The sequence below is a fragment of the Taurulus bubalis genome (assembly GCF_910589615.1).
Source record: "Taurulus bubalis genome assembly, chromosome: 18".
NCBI classification, from domain to species: domain Eukaryota; kingdom Metazoa; phylum Chordata; class Actinopteri; order Perciformes; family Cottidae; genus Taurulus; species Taurulus bubalis.
In genome coordinates this window covers 11,030,768-11,057,023 of record NC_136606.1, presented here as the reverse complement: position 1 = coordinate 11,057,023, position 26,256 = coordinate 11,030,768, and the positions used below count along the sequence as shown (strand labels likewise).

Here is a 26,256-nt window from a genome sequence, read left to right as displayed (position 1 = left end):
ATGCTTTTTATAGTCCCTCTGTGCATTTCCTTCTTTTGCTAGAAAAAGGAGACTGTCATTATGTACATTGGGAGGACCAAAATGTCAACATAAATTGATGAATTCTCGCTGTTTTTCAAGAGCCTCCTCCTTGAGCCCACTGTTTGCCCCAGAGTCATTCTCAAATCTGCACGAAGCACTGCAGTTTCTTTTTCAGCAAAATCACAACAACACAAGTAAAAGGGACTTGTCATGCCATGCAAAAATATCTCTCACTACAACTAAACCCTGGTCTTTTCTTTCCTGCTCTCCCACACACCAGGCTGAGGTTGCAGTGGGTCTGTAGTCCTTCTGAGCTTCTCTTATGGTCACATCCTGGTTTCACAGGTCGGAGAGAGGCTTCCATCCCCGGGTATCAGGTGGATATCGGATGTAAACATGTGGTTTTCTACTTTGTGTCCACTTTGGTTGCTGTCAGCATTGACTTCCTCGCCTGCCCTGACTCCACCTTGGGTGCAATTTTGTGCTGCTGTCTTAGGTGACAATGGAGCAACGGCAGCTCCTGCCACTGCCATCAGATGCTTCTCCTTGTGGTTCTCTGTGGCTGGATCTTCATCGCCAGGTGGGGTGTCTACCACCAGCCTCTTCGGTGACAACGGGCAGGTCTCCTCCTCTGTGACTGGGAGCAGCTCCTCTGTACTGGGGATGAGCGCTGATGTCTCTCCCTCTGGGGTCTCGTCTTCCAGGATGCTGGAGCTGATGTCTCCAGGAGAGGTAGTGCTGGGCGGTGTTAGCGGGCCTTCAGCAGAGCTCTTGAAGTTAACCTGTAACTCCTTTAATTTAAGAGGGTTATTCCCTCTTGGTGAACCCTGGATATTCTCCACAGCACTGTTAAAGCTCTCCCCGTCATCTATGTGGAGCTCTGATCCGTCACCTGGGTCGGCGGATTCATAGAGGCCATCTTTGAGTATGATGCCAGGAGAGCTGGGGTCATCAATGGCCCCCAGTTGGCTAAAATCAAGGAAGGGTGGGGCCCTGGGGTGTCTGATTTGACAGGGCCCAGCATCTTCTTCATCAGAGTTGGAGTCCTGTTCTGTAAAGTCTGTTGAGCAGCCTTCAAAGTTATCTGGAAAGGAGGGTTGGACCTCCTTCATCTCCAGCTCTACTTCCTCTTTTAATGTAAATTCGGGGCTTTGAGATTTCTTCGGCGACACAGGAGCGGTCATGGTTGTGCTCAGAGTGCTCATGGAGCTTGTAGTGTTGAGGTTGGTGAAGGACTGTGACCTGGTCATCTGGTTGTACATCTCCTCCAGTTTCAGCGCATTAAGGTGCTGTGGGGTCCGGCTTGTCTGCTGGGGGCTTCCAGTAGTGTTGACGGTGATGCGATGAGGATAGCTTTGCGGCTCAGGGTTTCTTTTAACCGGAGATTTCAGGTCAGTCTCTGAGGAGGCATGCCTGGTTGAGCTGCCCCATCGGCTAGGCGACATGTGGTTGTCCAGGGAGGTCTTCTCCTCTCCTTTCTCCACCACCACATCCATCAGTTCCATACTGCGGGCAAAGGCATCTTTTAGGTTCATCGACACAATGCTGCCATTCCTTTTGGCTCTCTCCAAAGCCTCCCTCCTCTTGATGGCCTTCTCTTGCCTCTTCTGCTCTTTGTAGAACTCAGAGAAGTTGTTGACAATAATGGGGATGGGTAGGGCAATTACCAGCACTCCTGCAATGCAGCAGAGCCCACCAACAATTTTTCCAAGTAAAGTCTGTGGGTAAATGTCACCGTAACCCACTGTAGTCATAGTAATGGTGGCCCACCAGAATGAGGCGGGGATACTGGTGAATTTGGTGGCATCTTCATCTTTCTCAGCAAAGAAGACCAAGCTGGAAAATATCATGATGCCCATGGCAAGAAATAAAATGAGCAGCCCCAGTTCATTGTAGCTCCTTCTCAAAGTAAACCCTAGAGACTGGAGCCCTGTGGAGTGTCTGGCCAACTTCAGGATCCTCAATATCCTCATGATCCTGAATATCTGCACCACACGGCGCACATTTTGGAACTGCAGCACACTCTTGTTGGACTCAGTTAGGAAAATTGTGACATAGTAGGGCAAGATGGCCAGCAAGTCAATGACATTCAGCGGGCCTTTAAAGAACTTCCACTTGTTGGGAGAGGAGAGGAAGCGAAGGAGGTACTCCATGGTGAACCAGGCGATACACACGGCCTCCACGTGGGCGAGCTTGGGATTATCGTTGGCCTGGCCAAACTCGTCTATGACCTGCAGCTCTGGTAAGGTGTTGAGAGACAGAGCGATGGTGGAGAGGACGATGAACAGGATCGAGAAGATGGCTAGGATCTGAAAGAGAGAACAGAAAGGAATACAATATTAGCAGGCTTCCAAGAAATGCTTCTATGTTCATGTGACTTTTATTGTCATTATTAACACACAGAAACATAGCATACATATTCTGAATTATTGTAAATACACACAAGCTTCAGCCATTAAATGTTGACTTAAGATATAGATCTTTTGTTGTCTTTCTCAATTAGCATGTGATGGCTCAGTAGTTCGTTACAGATATGGGATACACTGAATAATCATAGCTGTCTGCATGATGTGAATGGATGTCACAATATTGTTTGTATGGACAAAGGAAGATAGCATGTCAATTTGTAAAATGACAAAAGAAGGTAGCAAATGACTCAAATAAACAAATAAAGTATATATTTGAATTAATGCAGCATTGCAGGATAGATTATTAAATGAGGGGGAGATTTAAGGGGGAAATAACTAGGCCAGTAATCTATTTTGGAAGAAGAGGAGTGTGTTTGTGTGTGCAGACCATCGACAATAGATAAAAGGATTTTGGCTCCACCTGTTGGCAACAGTCTAAAATCCTCTTTATCTGTCTCAAAATATAATTTATTGTTTTCAATGATAAAAGAAAAATAACTGCAAACCAGTTTTTAAAAACTTCTGTGTGATTCTGATGCTTTGATATTGTTTCCTGTGCCTTCTGCTCAGCAAAAGCGATAGATAAGAATATCCGGCATAATCCTATGAGGTCAGCACAGCATGAGGCTGTGTTTCATGCAGCTCTTTACCTTGACCAGGATTTATTGACATTGATATATTAAATCTGACTTTAGATGTTCTGACTGGGGTTGGGTATTTATAAAATGAGTTTGTGTAAGCAATGTATGGTGAGTGTTTGACTGTAACATCATGTTATGTAATGAGTATGCGTGCCTTGTTAATACAGAGTGACAAGTATTAATTGCATAGTTCTCTCATCATTCGTCCCTTAATTTCTATAGTACCTCTCCATGTTTTATTACCGGTGGAAAGATATATCCATACAATGCTGCAGGGATTAGCTGATGTCCTTTTCCCACAGCTCAACTCTGCTCAGCCAGGAGTCTCAGCCCACGCAGGGGAAGGGTGTCTGTCCTACACACTGTAGTGCAGCATAACCACAACAATCAACCGAACGCCAGTGCATTCTTTTGAGTAAAGGCCTCTAAGACCCATGCAACATAAAAACTATTAAAATCTAATGAACAAAGATTGAAAAAGTTTCAGTCCAGATAGGAAAACAAGGCACCCTGAATACTAATCACAAACCGCATCAAGTAGCAGAACACACTGATTATCTTACATAAATTTACACAGCGCAGTCTGGAGACAGTCAGTGTGTGTCCTTTGATACTTCAACAAATATCACGTACTAGTGAATATCATGCAGAGATGGAGCTCAAGGATTTTTCAAAGGTGTTCAGCTACTTCTATAGTCTATCAATTAGTCTTGAGCTAACACTGACACTCTGGGCCACAGCCTTGTGCCACTGCCTGAAATAGATGTAAGAAATCCCTTTCATTAGGTGAGAAAAACTGAGGAAATAAGGTTTGAGACAGATTGCAAAATAGACAAAGGGGTGTCATGGCTCAGCAGAGGAAGTGTTATCACTAAACCTATTAGCGGCTAAGTGAGGCAACCTGGGTCTGGCCTGCCAGCGAGTTGAAAGGCTGGAGTCACAGTAAGGACGCACACAGTTTCCATACCCATGAACTTTTTGGCAAGCACATTTGAGGCTCGCCCCCTGTGGCCAAGCCACTCCATCAGAGGACCTTTGCTTGTGTTCCTGTTGCTGAACACCTTGGCACCAAGAGTAGATTAGAGCATAAAATAACGATTGTGATCAGTTTACAAGCTTACTGGTGGTACATTATGTTCCTTGTGCAGCTGAGTTATTCAGATACAAGTGTAAGAATAAACACAATTTATGAAAAACACATGCTAAAGGTCACTCATTCCTTAGAGGTCCACTATTCTTTAAATAGATTCACATTACCTGCCTCAGAAGAGACAGTTAATCTTCTACTGTTCTACACTTTGGAGCAAATGAACTTGCAATGTGCGGCTGAATGGATGGACTTGAACACTCACACACTCACAGACAGAGAGAGAAAGTGATTAACGTTTTCACTGACCCACACCCATGCAATCTCACCTTCCTACACACCCATGCATCCCTTGCTCATGGACACTACCAAATGGCATTTGAACACGAGGATGAGCAATCCTGAGGTGGCTTGCATTAACCTGCTGTAATTGCGTGGGAGTAGTTAGGAAGATACATTACTTGGACTCAGTCGTCTTTGCCCCTGATTTGCATGTGCGGTGGCATTCAGTGTAGCGTCTAATGCCCGGAGTGCTGTCTTAAAAGAGGGAAATGAGTGCAGCTACGCCAGTTGACCTGGAAGTGACCTAGCAGAGGAAAACTACCAGAGACAAGACACAAGATATTGAATTGAACTGGACAATTTCAAATATCTGAGAAAGTTCTTTGAACAACAGTTCAAAGAGTAAAATAATTGGGATTACAACTGGCGCATAAAAATTGCTCAATTTAAAGTAACAAAATATGAGTCTATCTTCCCGGTCCCTGTGGAGGTTTTGACCTCAGGATGCAGTCAGGTCTACGTCAGGCCAGTCATGAGTTTAGAGAGGTTAATGTCTTCAGATGATTAGGTCACATGTGACATGCTTTAGTTGTCTGTGCCTATTCAGGTGCTCTTCTATCCCTTTACCAATTCTACTGCAACCATTTCTGAGCATGACTGTGTTGGAAACTGCTTCACTTTAAAACGTACAATGAGATGAAAGGCAGATGAAGAAAGAGTGAACATTATTCAATAATTTTTATACAATACTCAAAGGACTTCTCTGAATACTTTGGTCTTTACTCCTGAGCAAATTCTAAAAAACACATCACGAAAAAATAAATCACTTGACGAATGTCTTCACTAAAAGAAAAACCAGCCGGCTAAATCCCTCAAGGGACATCTTAAAAAAATAGTGCCTGGGACAGTGTCGGCAGCAGTTTAGGAGAATGTCTTTTGTGCACCAAGGGAGTGAATGCGCTTTATCCATCAACACCCACCCTCATAATTTCAGTTCTACAGCTCCTTTAATAATAGATCCCCTGGGAGACCTGAGCAGGGAGTATGAAGTTGATCCAGAGGAAAAAAAGACATAGGAGCCACTGAGTTAAGAGCCCTCTTCAGGCTCTTCTCTGGGCCTCTCACCTCACCCCCTCTCTTTTAGTTCCCACAGGAGGGAGTCAATGGGCCCAGTAGCTTCTCTCTAACTGTCCTGTCATTACTGTGGTCGCACATTGACACCCATACGTCTGCCGCCTGCATCCCCGTCAGTCCTTAGTTTGAGGGGAAAAAAGATGCTATGTGGAAGAAAAAAAAAACTCACCTCTCGCCAGTGGCCCATCTGCCAGCTATGGGGAGGCTATTGATTGTGTACACATCACATTATGGCCAGCAAGCCTCTATTGATCTCCTTGCTCAGAGCGCTTATGGACCATGATCAACCTCTGAGGTCCCCACTGATCCTCTCTACTTCCCCTTGTGTCATCAATTTGTGCCGGACAAATTGAGCCATTCCTCAGGTATGATAATTTTTTCCTGCAAAATCAATCCAGGCGATTATGGTTATGGTAATATAGATTGATCCCTGGACTTGTGCACTATTTTATCTCCTGAGACTGTATCTTTTCCAGTTGGATGAGCGTGCCAAAGCCACAGCTTTGTGCATGCTTTAAAACAAAGAATACTTTGTTAATTTAATGAACTATCACACTAAGTTTTACAGGTTACATGAACCAGTGAGCAATTTCATTTTACTTTTCAGACCAATGGCTCCATATGCTGGAAATAGGTTTAAAATAGGTTTAATACGTCCCAAATGGCAAACTCTGACTCTAAGATGTGCACAAATTCTGTTCCCAGCAATTAATTATATAATTGAGTCGATATGTAATATGGCTTCTTAGGGAACCTGGCACACACACTTTAAGAGAGATTTATAAGGCTTGAATAGTGAGGGTATGACTTGAATACAGGCACCTTTAGACGGAATGATCATGAATCAACCAACGAGTAGAGATATCTTCCCTCCCACTCTGCCTTTTTTTATGGCTACTTTCCAAAGACTTCACAAAGTGAGAAAAGCAGAGGGGGAATGTGATATTTGGTGGTCGTCCACTGTTTTATCCCAAAGCTCCTGTGAGGTTCAGATAGGTTTGGAGGAATGCCACAGTTATTACAATTTGGGCCTCAATTCTAAAGCCATTAGTCTATCGACAAAATAATTGAGCTCATAAAGCACTGGAGAGAACAAAATGGCAAAACTGATTTCATTGAATCCCTTGAAACTGGTGCGATATGTGTGTGGTCATTGAAATATGTCCATTTTTTGTTTTATAACTTTGTAATATCTGATAAAAGAATACACTCCGGTTTCCATCTGGCCAACTATATTTGGTAACTCCAGTGGGAGTTTAGTGCAAGAAAAACTATTGAGCTTTTCATAATATCTCTGACAGCTGTCAGTGCAGTCAATAATTGCAGTGCATATAACCCATTTGTCTTGCATAATGCAGCATCACCATGTGTCACTTACAATTTAATTTGTCATCAGTCAGTTAGACTCTAGTACATGTCCTGTGCTGGGCAACCTTAATCAGGAGTATTAGCATGATCACAATTTTGATCGCAGGTGCCGTACGATCAGCATGACATATGGTATGCTCCTTTTTGTTTGCCGGTATTTAATTATGTATGACTATGCTTTGCTTCTCTGTAGAACACTTTGTAAACTTTGTTTTTAAAGGTGCTATATAAATTATTATTATTATTATATGCACTTTGCAAGTAAATCAGATTTCTTGTTGATTTCTTTTAACAGCACAACGCTTTATACACTGAAGTCTCTCTCAGTTTCATATTATCTTTGGTGGAAGCATGCAACAGCATGGGACCTGAGGGCTCAGCCAATGTTATATATGCTGAGAGTGTGAGGTTCGTTCGGCTGCTCAACAATCGGTTGATTGGGCTGACAGCCTTTGAGAGGATCCTTAATCATTAACCAATTCTTATCAGCGGCATTACAGGCCTCGCACACACTTTGGTTACAGAGTGCTTTCAATGTATTCTTCGCCACGATATTATAGGAGGAAGAATAAATAAATAAATAATATACAAACATAAATGGCCCGTCTACATTACTGAATAATGTCCCACCATGGTGGAGTGTATTCCCCCGTGGTCACTGTATATGTTTCATTTGATCTCTTCACTAAACTCCATCGTGTCCCCTTTTCGTCCCATTCTCGTAAACACATTTTTCGTGTGCTTTTCCCTCTCCCCCTCAAAGGCCGTCTGGTCTTTTCCAGGCTTTATTTATACTGATATTTGTTTGTCTGTTTTTTTGTAGCCACAGGGAGGAAAGTGGGCTAGTATGAAATATTTATAGAGTGTAATCATGCGTCCGGCCAGTACTTGCACAAAAGCGCCTTCTTAGAACAAGCAACACAGCCGAGTGGGTCAGCGCTCTATTACAGATGAGTTTTGGTTAAATGATTATACATAAAAGATTACGTACGAGAGAACACATTGTACTGACAATTCCCAAGTCAGTGTTTGTTCAAATTACACATATGACCAGAATCTCATTTCAGACTGTTGATAATTTACAGGGAAATGTCCCAGTGTATGAATCCCTGAGTGCTGAGAGTTGGCAACAGCATAGAGAGAAAAAATCTGACTTTGATTGTGATGTTGCAGTCACATTGCGGTGGTATGGAGGAGAAACCAGACGTTTGTTGTTTTCAGGGGAGGAGTGACATTGTTAGAAAATTCAGACTACCTGCAACTAAACTAGATACGCATGGAAAGTTGAAAAGTTCAGCCATAACAATGTTTTGCCTGTCTGTTTATCCACTTCCTCTTTCCTCGTCGACTAAGAACTTAGTTGATTAAATTATTTCTTGGAAATAAATAATTCAGTACGAAAAAACATTAAAAAAAACTAATCAATTACAGAAATTGTACTGATTAGTCTAAATATTAGTTTAAAACAATGGCTCTTGGATTTCACACAAGAATAAACAATAGGCTTCATTTTGAGTCCACGACTGTCAACTTTGTAAGCCAAAATGACAACGGTTTGCTAGCAGATTCAATTAGCTAAACTGAGATGTTTTAATGTATTGTAATCCAGAAAATAATGTAGTTAGCTAAATTATATACTATGAGACTTTAAATGTAGGCTAATGCTAGATTACTACTGTGGTAATAAGCTAGTTAGCTGTGCATGCTAACATTTTCAAGTTAATGACCCTCCAAACGTACATGCATTTATCAGGTGGAAGTAAAATGTCCAATTGTACACTGTGATTTTAAGTTAATAAACGTGACATCCAGCTATGCTGACCAGCGCAGCTTTTTTAGACCCCGTTGCATCACAGCATAACAGCATTTATTATTTATAAACGGGCTGCCCAACAATGTATTTCACAGTTTCACGTTTGCAACAGCTAAGCCTCCAATGCCAAACATTACATCACAAGCTAGCGGGGCCATTTCTGAGCTCAACCTTGGGATAAATTCCACAACTCTCCTTCTCAATCAAGTGTATCGATACATTTATTTATAGCTCCGATAGGATCCTTGAGCCATCTGCTTACTGAAATAGCTAACCTAATGCTTGCTCCATCCTATTACATATCCTGTAACATAGCCCTCTTCCTCTGATATCAGATTTATACTCCCAGCATCGTCTTCGGAGCAGATATGATTGCAGTTCAACAATACTTCATCAGGGTATTAAAAAAAGATTTCCCTCAGTGTGCGGATGCTATTTCCGTGGACGACTCAGCAGTTTTGTGAATTAAGCCTCGGATGTAAAAGCCTTACAAAAAGTGCGGTGAGGAAAGTCAAGCACACTCTTCCACAAAGCATTTAAAGCAAAGAACAAACTGACATTTAAGATGTCTTGATTGGTCTAATCACGTCAATCTTTGTCGCTCTCTTTATCTGTCTCTCTCTGTCCGTTCTCTGTAATCTGTTCATCACTGTTGCCCTCTAAGTCACCTTGCAGCAAATCACAGGCCGTGACTTTCACAACACAAATGTCAGAAATTAAACTGAAAGGGCGAGAATATGCAGAGGGAGAGAAGGCTGCACTAAATCTGAGGCAGACTGACGCAAAACTATATTTCGTACTACACCATCAAATATACAAAGATATGAGAGCAAATTTCTTTCATGAAAGAATACTAATTTGTACCAGCAGTAATCTAATCCTAGTCGGTGAAAATCCTTTAAAAGTAATTCTTAGTGGTAACATTTGTAAGAACATGAGCTGAGAGGCAGCCAGGGCTGAAGGTCTGCTTGTTCCTAGGCCTCTGTATTCTGTTAACATTACTTTGTTGCTGTGTAATTGCTTTGGCAATGTCTTACCGTCACAACAAATCTTTCTGATGATCTAGGTATATATATTTACACTGGAAAACAATTTAAACAATGTCCTTGCTGCATGTCCTTTCCCCGCCAGGAAAGATGGTGGTGGATGTGGAAAAAGTATGTGTGCATGTGCATATGTTTCTGTGCATGTGGAGAACAAGCCTTCGGCCCTTATGGCGTGATAACATTATTAACCTATATGCTTCTGACTCCGCCTGAGAGAAGAGAACAGCAGGCAGACCAGAGATACAGACAGTTCCCTCCACACACTTATGCACATGTACATGCACATGAAGGGTTTTCCAGTATGCATGTTCAGCATTTGTGCAAACTATACAGACACATGGCCATTACACTATATCTGCAAGCACAAAAGATGAATCTTTCAAAGCCATAACACCAAAGGACAACAATCACAATAGATAACTTTCTTATGTTTGGAGTAATTTTCAGCTGAGCAGCTATGTGTTCCCGCAGGGGTTTGTGCCTTCATGTGTGACAGAGATCGAGAGAGAGAGAGAGAGAGAGAGAGAGAGAGAGAGAGAGAGAGAGAGAGAGAGAGCACGCCAGAGAGAGCAGTCAACAGGGCTAAGTGTAATTACCGCTAAGTGCGATCACTGTGTTAATCATCCGGCCAAGGCCACATAATCAACACTTACTCGAACCACAGACCAGAGAAAGGAAGGAGAAACAAGCGCGCAGCCCGGACCCCATAAAAGTTCATATTCATCATGATGCTCTGAGTGCTGCAAATAACTCGCTGGGCTGCTCCAGAGATTCGTCTGTACGTATGCAGAAAGCAACACAGGAAGAGGATCTCTCACAAGCTCTACCCCTGAGTCTCCTGATAACATCATCCATCTGAGCTTGGAGGCTGAGGGAGAATGGGAAGGTGGTGAAGAGGCGTGTGTGTGTGGTACTTTCCAGAAATGTACTCAGCATAAGAATTACTCTCCTGCCACCTCTCTGGGGTGCTTTTTCCTTCACAGATAAGTTTGGGTAAACCTCACAGGAAAAGCTCTCCTCTACACCTCCCACACATATGCACATATGCACACACACACACACACACACACACACACACACACACACACACACACACACACACACACACACACACACACACACCAATACATACAGCAGAAATGCTTGTAAAATGCCTCTTGCTCTCTCACAATCCCTTTTCTCTTATTCCAAAACACACTGTCACATTTAGCCGCACTCAGCAGGCTCGTACAGCTCGAAAAAGAGAATTCCCCCCCTCCCCCCACTCTCTCTCTCTCTCTCTCTCTCTCTCTCTCTCCTCCTCCTCCCCTCTCTATGCGTTCCTCTATCTGTTATCCTCAATGACTACACGTCACCTCGCTGTCTGAGTCAAACTCTGTAACCACGGGCATGTCTCCCAGCACTACTAGCGCAAGTTGAGCAGAAAGCATAAAGCAGCTTTGTGACTTTACCATTCAGCTGAGTGATCCTCAGAAGCTCCACGAGCAGCGGGATGATGCTGACAGATTTCAGGGTAAAGAGAGGTTACTCGGTCCATTGGAATTCGAAGCAAAACGCTCTGATGAACGCTGTCATGAATTCCAACAACATGAGATAACATTTGGAGTTCAGGGGAAACTTTTGTTTGAAGTTGTATTTATCAGTTGGCTTTAATTTCCCTCGAGTAGTCCCTTGTGGTTTAGGGAGAGCTTGACAAGGCACAGCCACAAGAGGGAGCTCCTCTTCCCTGTGGCGCTGAATTCAACTAGTGGAAATGCCCTTTTATGACTTTGTGATTTGATTATCTCCCTTTTTTGCAAGGTCAGTTGGGGGTGGAGCGAGAACTCCACTTTCAAGCTCCTGAGTTTTGATGCATAAAAGAGGAGTTGAGATAATCCCTTGTCTACTCTCTCTATCCTTCACGCAGATAATTAAAAACACAAGCTTTCCTTCTTTCTCTGTCTCATTTGGGACTGCAGGAAGAGTGGTCACAGAGGAGTCAGCTAATCCTAATCAAGTATAAAGAATAAAGCCCAACCATGAGGCCTGAATGGCATTCATTTATATTCCACACCACATCAGCATCCGCCCCGACACCGTCGCTCCAAAAATGTGGACTGTTGACTATTGGCTTCAAATGTGCACATTGTGTCAATCTCAATTGTACGTCTCACAAAGTCTCTTTCAAGGTATGTGCTTGTGTTGCAAAGCTCTCCAATGTGGCTTGGTTGATTTATTGTTATTCAGCATCACTTCCAAGGACAGACCTGCACCTCCATCACTATCTGTCTTTAAACACACACACACACACTGGAATGTCTTTTTCTGTCTTTCCTCTGGGAAACTGGGGGGAATATGAACCCAAACTATGTTTACCATGAGAAACACACCAAACTGACACAGGGTTTACTCTAAAATGAGATGTACCCTGATGATGTTTGCATGAATATATTCATGAGTGAGACGGACACGGAAGGAGAAACAAGACATACACAATAGCAGCGACAACTGACAGCAAAGCCAGCAAACAAATAGCAAACATGAAAACTAATTAAGAAATAGACATAAAACCCTTTTTGATTCAACTGTTACATGTGAATTGATTAATATCAGAGCATCTACATAACTGCGGATGCTTCCAATCCTGCGCCAACTTCCAAAGTCCTTTTTTTCATCAATTTCAGTTTGTTCCTCTTCATCCCAATTACCAAACAACACCTTGACATTTCCGTCTGCTCCCGTGGAAAGAGAGAGGCTCAGCGGCCATGGTGTCAACAACCTATTGACGCTGGTCCCCGTAACCATAGAAACTTGTGAACGGCATCCCCGGTTCTCATTTCTGAAAGGCGGCAGTCATCACAGAATATCATCGGAAGAGATTGTGCGTCCATCAAGGCTTCTGGTATCTTATTTTGTCACTGAAACTATTTTACTGAACAAAAACATGCTGACTTTAGTAATGACTCACGCTGGATCATACTCAATGGCCTTCGGCAACAAAAAAACAGCCGACAAACGTGGTATGAATGACTGAGCAATTGAGCTGAATGCTGCTTCATGGTAGATGAAAGCAGGGAGCGCTGATAAGGGAGCTGTAATAACAGACAGACATTCACAGCCTTTGTTCTTCTTCAAATGAGCGTGATGATCGTCAGGCTTGGGAGCGGCACTGGGTGACTGTTTCCATGGCGTTAGAATGAGGTAAGCCGCTGTGTGTGTATGTGTACATCTGAGTGGGTGGTAGTCTCGTGTGTAGGTTGGGGTGGAGGCTCGGGTATTATTGATAGGTTGCCTGTCCTTGAGAAGGCCAGATTGGGACGCCCCCACTCTTCACGGGAGATTTCCTTTAATTAATCCAAATGAGGACACACTTGCAATTCACACACACACACACACACACACACACACACACACACACACACACACACACACACACACACACACACACACACACACACACACACACACACACACACACACACACACACACAGATGACTGCATGCAATCAGCAGCACAGAAGTAAGGGGGAGGATGAAAATGTCGGACAGTTTGAACGGATTTTACAGATATTATTCTAAAAGTCACATGATGAAATTAATTAGCAAACATGTTAGTTTACAGTGCTATGTGTGGCTGTATAGGCATATACTTTATATATATATATATATATATATATATATATATATATATATATATATATATATATATCCTCTGCGAATCATGAATGTATGTACCAAATTCAATCCATCCAATGGTTGATCTATTTCAGTCACCACTAGCATGGCTAAATATATATATACATATATATATATATATATATATATATATATATATATATATATATATATATATATATATACATGTATATATATATATATGTGTATATATATATATATATATATATATATATATATACATATGCTAAAATAAACATTTACTTTTACTATTTTGGCTTCCCACAATTAAATGAACATGGTCGACTGCGATATTTAAAATGATCCGTGCGAAAGTCTGCTTCATGTCAAATGAAGTTCTTCCTTAACTAACAGGCCTAACAGGCGAGATGACCTGGCTTCACTTTTGGGAAGCTGTCGTGCTGCCGTGGGCGCACCCACATGCTTTATACAACTGAGAGCAGACAAGCAAAGAGAAAATACACAGGTGAAGAAGAATCTTATTTTTGGTGCAAATATATTAACATCAGCATGATTGTAGCACAACATGTAAGTGAAATACGTGCTTTGTTTATTTACCTGTGAAAGTGCAATACAAAATATTGTATCCCTTAAATCATGAATAATGGTGATAAATAATTGCGATCACAACATTAATTAGAAATTAATCGAGATGATCATTTTGGCATTAATAGTGCAGAACTGCAGAATAGTATCGATTACATTTTCCCGAACTCTGACTCTGATGAAGTGATTTGATTTAATAAATTTTTTCAAATTCTTTATCTGTATGTCTGTGTCCGTCATTTGTGTTGGCAAGCATTTCAGTGTGAATATGAGTCAGCGTGGCCATCCGGCTTATGGCCCAGTCAAATCAGGTAATCAGCACAGCTGTGTCGGAGCAGGTATACGATTAACAACTCTCTGTGTATAAGACGATAAGCTACCGAAACATTTCCACAAACACCAAGAGTGTTTCCATGCAGATGGGGGGAAGCTGCTGAAAATGAAAAGCTAGTTGTACAATCAGATCATTTGCTATCACCTCTCATGTGAGGGAAAGAGATTGGATGGTATGAATGCCCCTGTTGATTCAACACCCAGAACCACGGGTCCCTGCAGGAGGCAGAGGAGAGGTTGCAACACGCCAACGGTGGATTCTCAACATGGGTGAAGCACCCTGCTGCAGTTATTACAGTGTGGGGGCATGGTGTGAGATAAGAGAATTTGAGAGTTAAACATACACGAGGAGACACGCAAAAGACAAAAATTATAGCCAAGCACTGGCTGATAATAATATAATCATCATGGGTTCAGTTGCTTGGAGCGGCACGAAACAGGACACATGAAAAATGTAAAAGTGGTGAGTTAGAAGAGATGCTGCGCTTCATGCGGAAGACCCATTTTAAGCACCCGTGTTGGCAAACATCTACACTGCTGCTATAAGACAACCAATCCCAACCGGCTCTGTGGCTGACCGTGACCTTTAGACTCTTGGAGGCACATGTAGTTTTCATGCTAAGAGCATCTCTCAGGTTGTGTAGTACAATAACATTATTATCATTATGATAATTTTAATTTTCAAGCAAAAATGCAAACTGTGTGAGGATACATATCTTTGGATGCCGATCTCCACCAGGTCTGTCTGCAACGACCACGGCTATAACATTTCACCTCCATCTCACGGGTATAACCGTGATTTTAAGCATTTATTTAGATAATTAATCAGATAAAAAGCTTGAACGTGGAATCAATAGCAAAAACAAGTCTTGCTTTGCAGCCCGACTACAATAATCCATTCTTTGTCACTGCAACAATAAGTGTAAAACAATTTACAAGACACTACAGAGGAGAATGCACAAAATAATACAGAAACAAGGGAGAAAAAAAATGCTCATGCTGCAATGAAGAGTGAACAAACAATTAAACCGTTACACACTGCCATTCTTGGATGTGTAATCCTTTTACTGAAGGAACTCCATTAGTGGACTGTGAAGTGGATCAGCAGTGTTGACAAAGATGATATAATCTCCGGACATAACACTTGTACAGTTCTGTCAGAGACCAGGGTCACGCTTATTAGAAAAGGTAGAGCTCATGAGAACATGAGCTCTACGCTAATGCTGCTCCTGAGAACCTAATGCAATCATAAGTCCTTGTGAGCCTGGTGCTGACGATGGCCTTGAAGTGACCAGGTCAGGGTGTCTGCTACTTTCAGATCATCAGGGTTACAGAGGACATCCTCTTGCTCTGGAAGCTCTTCATTATGTGAATCAGCAGTTCTTTCAAGTCTGTATTCTGCTTTAAGTTAAGATGTTCTGTTGATCAAACGATGTCACCCAATATTTGTGTATCTGCTAGCTGCTGTTTCATAGTTTAAAGGTTTTTGATATCATGATATATGCAATCACACATTTTTTGTCAGATGATAATTCATTTTGTTAGTGTAACAATGCACTGCCGGGGTCTGTTAAACATTGTTATTGCCTATAAAAAAATAAAAGACACTGCTATATTGTAGGGAACAATCACATTTAAAAGCCTAATAATTCCTACGTACCACGGAGAGGAAACACTATGAAACCGGCTAGTGTGGGATTTTTGGTAAATTATATCTTGATTAAAAAGCAGCTAGGAGCAATTCTTCTTTGGCTTGAATAAAGGTTGTAAAATAGAGACCGTGTCCTGTGACATAATCTTCCCTTTTAAATCTGTAAACATCTTTAAATACGGTCTCAGTCGTAAGAGCCAATGAGGACAATTTATATAGAAGTTGGATTTCTGCAATAAGCATTTAATTTTGCAGCTGTTTCTTATTCACAACATACATTTACATTTGTTTCTGATGTAACAGCTTCTAGACATTATACAATAAAATATATACTGTACATATATGTATTTATATAGATTATATATCTATATACTGTATATCATTGCCACATTACGTTGATTTGAGGGAGGCAAGAGCTTTCGTGATTCTTTTAAAAAGCAAAAAGTTATGTATAATTTATAACCGTGGTTTCAGCTCTTGGTGAGCATGAGAAAAAGTTGAGAATTATTAGTAAGAGGTTTCAAACTTTCAGTATTGCAGTAATTGGCCTGCTTTTTTTAAACTTTTATTTTTCTCTTATTTGCCTCAGCCCTGCAAACCAGAGTCAGAAAAGAGTTGGACCACACACCACACTGTGATGCTGCTTTAGCTGCCTTAGCGGGAGAAACTCAAGGTCAAAATAATTGGCTGTCTCTTCTGATGTCACTTATCTTGTTCTTTTTTCCGCTACGTTGCCTCAGCTGTGTGGTAGCAGGTAAACAATTTATTATAGTTACCCCCGAACAGCAGGGGAGCTCTTCCTCTTCATAATTTAAACGTGGATACAAGAACATAAGTCCCTTCGCTATCAGCCTGCCAGTGATGCACATCGAGCTAACACCTCGCCAAGCAATTCTTCGCTGAGCAAACAAACATAGCCACTCTCCTCAACACTCAAGTTAACACGATTGATACGCTTGGGGCAAGTCTTAGGTAACAGCAGGCTCTCTCTTGCAGAACGCACGCACACACACACACACACACACACACACACACACACACACACACACACACACACACACACACACACACACACACACACACACACACACACACACAAAGAAACTGAATAATGTACAATATAATGAGTGTAAACCTCTGCCCCTGGCTTACAAGGTTGAATACATTCACATTTTAGTATGAGAAATAGCATAGCAAATTACTGAAGTCATTATAACCGTTATAAGTCGTTATAGGATCTGATACTCTTTAAACGTGATGTTATTACACAATGCTGACAGTATAGTGAGGTATGGAACATTATACAGTATTATCGGGAATGTCTGTGTGAGAATAATACAAGTACCTAATACGAGTACATTGCTATTGCTACATGCTATTGTGTTCGGGTATGTGTGTGAATGACAATGAGAAAACTGCAGTAAACGCAGCTCTTAGCGACTGGCCCATTACTCAGTACTAATGAGCGGCATTAAAAGCCACTAACTTCCTGTGTTGATCTCACCTTACTGTTCAGCTTCATGTTCCATTTAAAATACAAAATGTATGCTACTAGAATGGCCCATTGAAGCACACCGTACTCTCAGAACATCCCACAATCAATGTCAAATATTGATACTTTTTCATTAAGTCAAGTCACAAGCCGCCGTAGGGCTTTTACTCTGAAAAGCCCATCTGAAATCTCCATCAGAATTAAGGGGGATTGGTTGGTAATGGTGGTCGCATAAACTGGTTGGTGTGTGTTTGGAATAATGGATTCAGGACAGCGGCATAAAATATCAGGTGGACCACAGGGATTAGTGGTCCAATGAGTGACATTTATTTTTGTTCCCCAAATCACAGTTTAAGCTCTCCTTATGATGACTTTCTTGGAAAGCAAACAAATCACATCTTTGTTTCCCTCCATTTGTGACTGCTCCCTTTTCTCCATTAAAGAAGAAACACAGGCTGGGCTGTGACATGACACCAGTGTAACACAAATAACATCGACAATAATTGCAGCATGAGAAGAGGATATTCCTGTAGGGATCCTGAATGCCTGTGTGCTGATGTATGTGTGTGTCTGTGTGTGTGTGCATGTCTGGTTTAAAAGCTTTCCTGTGCATCTGAATGATGATGTCATTGCTGGCATCAGTGGTCCCTGCTTGACAAACAGGAACAGTGGATCTCGTGGCTGCCAGTTTATGTGGCTAAATTAGGCTTGGGGACAACAGACCACACACTGATGTCACTGAGGCTCTAAGAACAGTTGCTACATGAACAGCGGTTTTAACCTTGGCATCCAGATAACATTACATTCCAACATTGCATCTCCCTCGAACTATCCCCTCCTTTCTCTGTCTCAATAAACTGTCCTGCTACAACCTCTATGAGACACTGACACTTTTATTCTTCGCCCTAATTCATCCACTCAATGTCTTTCCTCGTACTTTTCCTCACTTTGGAACTCGAGCTGGAAACCTATTACTAAACCCCACAAAAAAGAGAGGGCCACCCACCCAACATACACAGCCTTATCAACCCCGACAGTCAGAGAGGAGCACATATTGAGGGACTTTGGACAACAAGACGATTAGAGTCGTGCTGTTAGACGACCCTCCAAAAACCTGCATCTATCGTGTACAGTTTGTCTTTCTAAATGAAGATCAAAGTTGCGTGGTGAAGGTTCGGTAACAGTGGGTCCACACAGGGGAAGGATTCTGCAGGATCATGGATCATATACAGTTTCAAGTTTTTTATTTACATCCACTGAGAACGGTTTAAAACCTCTATAGACATCTCTGTATAATAACATCGGTCAAGGTTAATCAAATATTGTAGTTATGGCAAATGTATGATTCGGGGATAGGCAACTTAAACACACAGGGAAAGATTGTGACGAATGAAAAGTGGAACAAGTCTGTGACACGACGTGAACTCCTGCACGGAAGTCTGATGAACCGTTCGCCCATCCATCTCTGCTTCCCCTCCCATTCTTTTTACCATGCTATGTAAAAATAGTCAGTTTAATTATGCCTTGGGTGTCATGTAATGAATGTGCCCCTTTTAATGCTACTCTAAGGGTTGCCTCCTTCCCTTTCTGCTCTCAATTCATCTCCTCATTTCAGTCCAACCCCTAACAGCCGTGTCTTGCATCCAAATAACACATCATCACTAGTGACTGACGGAGTGGATGAAGGACCAACACAGTGTGACACTGTCTTTGTTTTCTCTGACGTCTCTGTTCGGGACGAGAAACAAGACACGCCATGTGTAGGAGGGTTAGGAGCAATCTGCGCCTGTCTAGCAAACCCCATAATGACACTGTGCCACAGTGAAGTTTATTAACATCAACAAGGCAGATATTGACGATAGTAAGTGGCACCACTCATATGCTGCATTGCGCCGCAGACTGTTTGGCTTCAATGTGGGCTGCTGAATAAACACGCACTATTCTTTTTCTCTGATGTCTGTGTGAGGATGTGTGAGGCTATGCTGGGAAGTGAGGCAGGCCAGAGAACATAGAACATGTGGATGCCTATGGGCTAAAGGGGGTTGCAGCCTTTTAGGCTAAGTAAGCATGTAAGCATGCACACATGACAAACTCTATTAATATGCTGAAGCATTCACTACTTCTGCTATAGTCTTTCTAATTAGGTAAATTGCTTGTTTACCACAATGCCATTCAAGTAAATGTTTAGGACCTTCAGAGAATCAGAAACTGATAATCAGAGACAAATGGCCATTTAAAAAAGGATTGGAGAAACATTAATTCCTCCAAAATCAATCTCTCTCAATCATTAATTTTGCACTTTCCCTCTCTATCCTCCAAATGTGCAATTAATGTGGCTTTAATGGATACACAGACATATAATGCTAATCCTCCTGTAAGGAAATGCTACAAATACCCTCAACTGGATCTATCTGTATTTGGAGCTGCCTGTTTGGGTCAGCACTTTGGTCAGGTAGGCTATTGACAGTGTAAATGTTCAAATCATTTCCATGGGTCCCAAATGGAGGCTAAGGAGGGTGGATGGTGGATCAGAATGCTGGAGGGACTAACAGAGACAGATCTTTAGTTGTGTGTTTACTAGAAATTTGCAATAGAGACATATTTGAAATAAGGCTATGATGCAAACATTTATGACAGTCTGCAGATTTATAAATGAAGTATAAAAACAATCCCCAGAGAGAATACACTCTTGAATGCTTCTATGAATGAGATGAGGGTGGGGAAGAGTGTCAAGAATCAGAGAAAGAAGAGAAGAGAAGCACAACTGTCTGAGGAAATTAGGATACTCCCTCTCTCTGACAAAAATAGACCCATAGCTGGAATGTGTAATGCACGAACTCCCGCACTTACAGACTTGGACTGACAATTTTTTAAGCAAATTTCCACAGTCTCTTATTTCATTTGTAAATACCAGGGAGTACAGTCACATGACCAAATACCTGCTCATAAAAGATTTGAAGGCGTGATAGACTTCCTGTAGTGGGCTTTGTGCTGTTTGCATATGGACATGCACTCGTACACAAGTGTGTGTGTGAGAGTTGGTAGGAGGAGTAGGGAGTCACAAGTTACTACAAAATACAGCAGAGGGAAGTACATGTGGGAGTACCACGGAATCTCCCCAAGAGTCTGTGCCGCATCCACGCCATATTTGGTGCTTCGAAGTATCGCTGTCAGTCAAGCCAAGTTTCAAGTGCAGTGTGTACGTCCAGTGGACTTTGGATAAAAGGCCGTTCCAAATTATCTCTAGTGTTTGTTTTACCCTTCTTGGACAGTCTGAAGGTTGGCATTTACAGTATCAGCAGTATTCAGATGTGCCAGATGTTGTCGCCTACAGAAATGTGTATTAAAATGACTTAAAAATACTTTCCAAGGGACGGCTAAACTCTCTGACTCCAGCTGGTGCTAGGTGCCTTTGTGACAAACACAACCCATTTGGCAGCTTAAACACAACAAGGTCAGCTCAAACAAATCATAACAACCCTTGTGCGACATCATACCACCTTCAGCTGTAAATAAGAGGCCAGACCGAGCATGCTGGCCCTCCTGAAAAAAACACTGTCCAGTTTATGCTCCAGGCATCCTGAAGCCTGGCTTATGATCCCTGACCAGAAACAAGCACAAGCATCAAGCACTAACTTTATGATCTACAATTCCCAGAACACACACAGACGCAGCCTCCCTCTCAACAGTTTTTCTCTTCCGAGTGAGTGTAGGAGCACAAGTTAGTATCTGTATGTGTGTGTATACTGCAGAGTTCCTCCTGCCTGCTGCTCTCTCTACTGATCTGCAGCGGCGTTGGTGGGACCGCCTACACACCTTCCTCATCATCAGTTGCATCCTGACTACTCTAAAGTAGTAAGTCCTGTGAGTGAGCCCATTACCGATGCCAACATTTTGCCACCGTTAGCCCTCACAGCGGATGTTTGGAGGGTGGAGAGTAACTTGACATCGGGCGAACTGTTTCATTTTTAGATACTTGCATAGTCACAGGGCATCGCTGCTCCTCAGAAAGTACTGAGCGAGGTGTATCCCCATGTGATAATTTCGCATGGGGATACACCTATGCAGACTGGAATTGAAACCTATACCGGGAAACGCGGACTGTTCACACCCAGCAGCGATGAAAAACATCCTGAGATGGTGAGCTCCTTTTACTGTTGGTTATAAAAGCCTGTGAGAGGAAAATCATGCAATGAAAAGGGGAATCTACAGCAGTACAGCTGCAGCAGGGGGAGGACAGATCCTGACACAGACACATTGCCTCTCCGGTGATGTATGGAGCATTATGGCCCAGGGAACCTCCTCTTGACTTCCATCAACCCTCTATAAAGACAAAAAGACATTCCCCCTGAATAATCCTTTACTTACTTCCTTTGAAGAGGCCACCTTTAACCCAGCAGCCTGAATAGATCCATTGTTTTCCTCCCTCTTCCCCCACACCTGTCACTATTGGAGCTTACAAAAAGACCTTGGTGATGGGGAGATTGCTGCCTTTCATTTGTCTAGCCCACTGCACTGCTTACTCTGAAGCTATAATTAGTGTCAAGAACAAATTTGTTGGTGCTAATAGGGCTGCAAGCTGTGGTGCTAGCAAGCACAACATAGCTAGACACAGAGTGGAGGGACCAGATGTAAGTGGCTGATAAATAGGTGGGCTGGGAAGCTGGAATTTGAGGAAGTGCAGCGAGCACGGCGAAAGCTGCATGGCTAAAGGGATGGCAGTGTCAGTTTGAGGGCGCTTTTACACGTCAACATCGAGCTCGCTGGTGCACTCTGGTGAACTCTGGTGCAGTTCAACACCTGGTGCCGTTTGTTTGGACATTTCAATAATAATTGTTGATGTATAAAACTCATGTTGAACTATTTTTCCGGGTCAGTCCTCCGAACCATCTGTGGTGACGCGCTCTGCACATTCAATTGAATTATTCCAGGTTTCTGTTTAATAAATGTTTCACATCACATTTGTTTTCTCTAAAGGAGATTGACAAGGTTAATTAATATACATTACAGTGCGCACCAAAACAACCGGCCCGAGATGCTCGCCTGAGATGGTCTCCGACTGTTTCCAAGCGAGCGCAAGTGCGGCTCGATTGCAGTGAGAACATAGTCCAAGTCAATTGCAGGAAAGTGAACCCAAATGAAGGCTGCCTGTGTGGGCATTTGTTGAGATGTACACAGGAAAACAATACATGAGTGGGAGAAGGACTGACGTGGACGTCCAATATTTGCTCGACATCTAGGCCGAAGACAACCTCCAAAATATGCAAAAAACAGTGACGTTTATGAAGTCATAGGTCATAAACCAAATCCTCAGATTTGATCAATGCCAAGTCAAAGTGAAAATACGACCTAAAAGTATCAATTTCAATCTGATGCGGACTGGCCATATGAAATTTGACTTGTGAAAGCAGCCTGACGGTCTGATGGTTGGTCGCTTGGTCGGGCCACCATTTTGATCCTGATTGAAATGTCTCAACAACTGTCTGATGGATTGCTATGGCATTTTGTACATTTATGGGCCCCTCAGGGTGAATGGTAATCATTTTAATTTGCCGTAACTTTTTTTCTAACGCCATCATCAGGTCAAAATGTTATGGTGATTTATGACAAAACACCTGCAAAACTATTGACATTCCCATCAGCCTCAGCTGTCCTTCCTTTCACAACAAACTTGTGACATATACTATGCTAATAATGGAACTATTCCTGTTGCCATTTTGTATGTCTTCTATTTAAATTTTTGCGGGTATTATACTGATTTGTTTTATGTACATTTTTACTCATTAGAACTTTTTGGGACTGAAACGAGGCACATCTTTACATGTGTGACATAACAGTTAATTTATTGCACTTGACTGTCTTTGTATTTGTTTTGTACATTTTATGTATTTGTTCTTATTGTATGAGAAGCAACACAATTGTGTTTATCAATATTGTATATGGGGATAATGGTAATAAATTCTACCTTGTACCTTGTGTTTAGTGGTAGTGATACACTGTCAGCATGCTAACACGCTAAGCTAAGATGATTAACATGGTAAACATCATACCTGCATGGAAGCATTGGATGTGTCAGCATTGTGACATTTAGCTCAAGTGCAGCCTCACAGAGCTGCTAGCATGGCGGGAGACTCTTTGTCTTGTTAAAGGAATTACGGTTTTCTCACATGACAAGACACCGCTGCAGCCTTTCGACTAGTCACAATGGGTTGAAAGGCCTTATTGTACCAAGCATATTTTACTAATGTAGACGGAATTTAATCTGTAATGAAAGATTAGTCTTTCTTTTGGATGTGGCAAACATTGTACTATGATAAATTGGATACCCAACAGATATTTCTGGCAAGCGAGAATACAATATGATAATGATGCCATGGGATGAAGCGTGTAGATGGCTGACTTAGTTGATTTAAGATTACATTGTGACACAGACAGAAAGGCCTTTATTGAAAAGATTTATGTACACTAAGATTTCTTCGAATCCATATAATGGATCCACAATGAGAATGCAGCACACAGGCTGGCTGAAACCAGACAATGTTATTGGAAACCCTAAAAGGAAATTCTTTTGGGTCAGAAGAACATAATTTTATTTCCTATGAAATACAATGGCCAAATCAATCATTCCCATTTGCAATCAGGAGGAAAAATACAGAAGTAATCTATCTCTCTTTAGAGCTTGAAGCTCTTTCAACTCAAGACACTCTCTTCACACCCTCAATGTGGTTTGCTCGCCGTGACAATAGAGCTACGAATATTTCCAGTAGAAACGATATCAATGTCACACCTAGGCCGTCTCACAGAGGCATGCTATCAAAGGGGGTCTTACTTCAGCATATTCAGAAAGAGATAATCCATATGCTGTGAGCTCTCAGCAGATATATGCCTTAAGAAAAGCCATTTCACACACCTATCACAATTTTATTGCTTATGAAAGAAGAACTCAAATCCTTTATTGTAGACTAAGGTATAAGCTCCTCTGTGTTCAACGGAGCAAAAGCAACCGTGTTTGTGAAGCTTACTTCGTCTGGTTATTTGGGAGATAAAAAGTATTTGTAACGGGAAATATTAACTGCAGTATGCAGGGTAAATCATCAAAACAAAACTGAGTTTATTGGTTGAAATCATTACTATAATTCACAAGCCTCATTTAAGTAAATAACAGGGTTTATACATGCAGTCCCATGTCTATATGCTCTCTAAATATACCCGATTGCCTATTATTTCTTCATCCCTTCATGCCACCCACAACTGCCTCCTGTCATCCTCCCCTCCCTATCTGATGTCCCTGTCAGCGCTATCCTCCTCAAATAAAGTTAGCCTGTTTATCAGATAAGGGAGAGCGTGTCAGGGCTGATTAAAGCTCTGCTGAATAATCTCTATTTCTCAGGAAGGCAAATTGAACTATAGATTACAGCCTGACCCCCTGCCAGAGGAAAAAGGGGGTTCCTAAAAATGAGATACTACTCCTGTATGTTAAATTATACTGCACATTGAAAATAATGAGGATAACAGTGCTCCACCGAGACACAGTGTAGCTAATCATGTAATATTAATAATTTTGAGCACAATTTTTCTTCCCTATCATTGATTAAAGTCTGAGATGATCTCTGCTAGGTGAGGAAATGGACTTCTTTGTCAGTGCTATGTAGTTAATTGGAGGGCAGAGTGTGGCTCGGTATTTCTTGGTTACACAGACAGAGGATGAAAGGAAAGGGCTTTCACATTTTTATTGTCTGCAGATGCTGTAAAATTTAGGAATTTAACCCATCACTAAGGCTACACTTTAATGAATCTCTATATCTCTTTCATATGGAAAAATACTCATGCTTTAATGAAAGAATGAATGAATTAAAATGAATTCTTAGTGTACATATAATGAACAATTAAAAGGAGGAAGAAAAAAAAACAGAGTGGTGTGACAGCATACAACATGGGAGGAGAGGGTTCACAGGAGGGTTGGTCAATGAATGAAATCGACTATCAAGATAAAAGCTATTTTATTGTGATTAAGTACATTTAATTAAGTTGACCATTTATTAATTAAATAACCACATTATTATTGAATTATTATTTGAATACGTATATTAATTATACAATACATATGTTAACCTTACATTCATAGCCAGACCTATAATCTGAAGGGTCCTGTATCAAGATTGTTTGTTTTTGTAAGAAAAACAAAAACCTCTTGGCCAATATATTGTTTAAATAAATACTTCATGACATGATTATTTGGTAAGTCTCATGATCCAGGTTGTCTCAGTGCTCAACACACTGTAAGCAGTCAAGGATGAACAATTTTCTGGGGCACAAAGACAGACACTCAGCATTACTGGCATCACTGGTGGGTTATTTGTACCACACAGAACCCAGATGGTTGGTGTGGATATAAAAAAAAGAAAAAAAGAAAAAAAGAAACAGAAGCAAAGATTTAGACAAGGTGGCTGGAAGGGCAGACACGATTATGTCTGTTAGTGGTACGTAACAACTTAGGGCAGCGATGAAGTTCTGATTCTCTTCGTCTATTTATTTCTCTGACCTGTGCCCTGCTGCCGTCTCTCAAACATCTGCCCACGGGGGAGCAAAGCAGATTAATTGAAAGATTTGGATTTTTTTCATTTAGCTTGGCTGACTCCAAGACTTTCTCCTCTCCTCCTGCTCACAATCTCTCGACCTTTACTCGCACAACCCCATCCACCTGCACAAGCTACGCATATCACTGCGAAAGTCTGAGGTGAAGAAACACAAAAATAGTG

General features: G+C 41.7%; 1 protein-coding gene across 1 annotated transcript in view; it reads right to left on the bottom strand.

The window, feature by feature from the left end:
* Nucleotides 1-347: 347 nt before the first annotated feature.
* Nucleotides 348-26,256, bottom strand: part of kcnb2b (potassium voltage-gated channel subfamily B member 2b) — a gene marked incomplete at both ends in the record, with an annotated part of 71,194 nt that continues 45,285 nt past the window's right edge. The window contains one exon of the mRNA XM_079234660.1: nucleotides 348-2,330. Within this exon, the coding sequence (XP_079090786.1) occupies nucleotides 348-2,330 (1,983 nt within the window). The remainder of the gene's footprint in view (nucleotides 2,331-26,256) is intronic.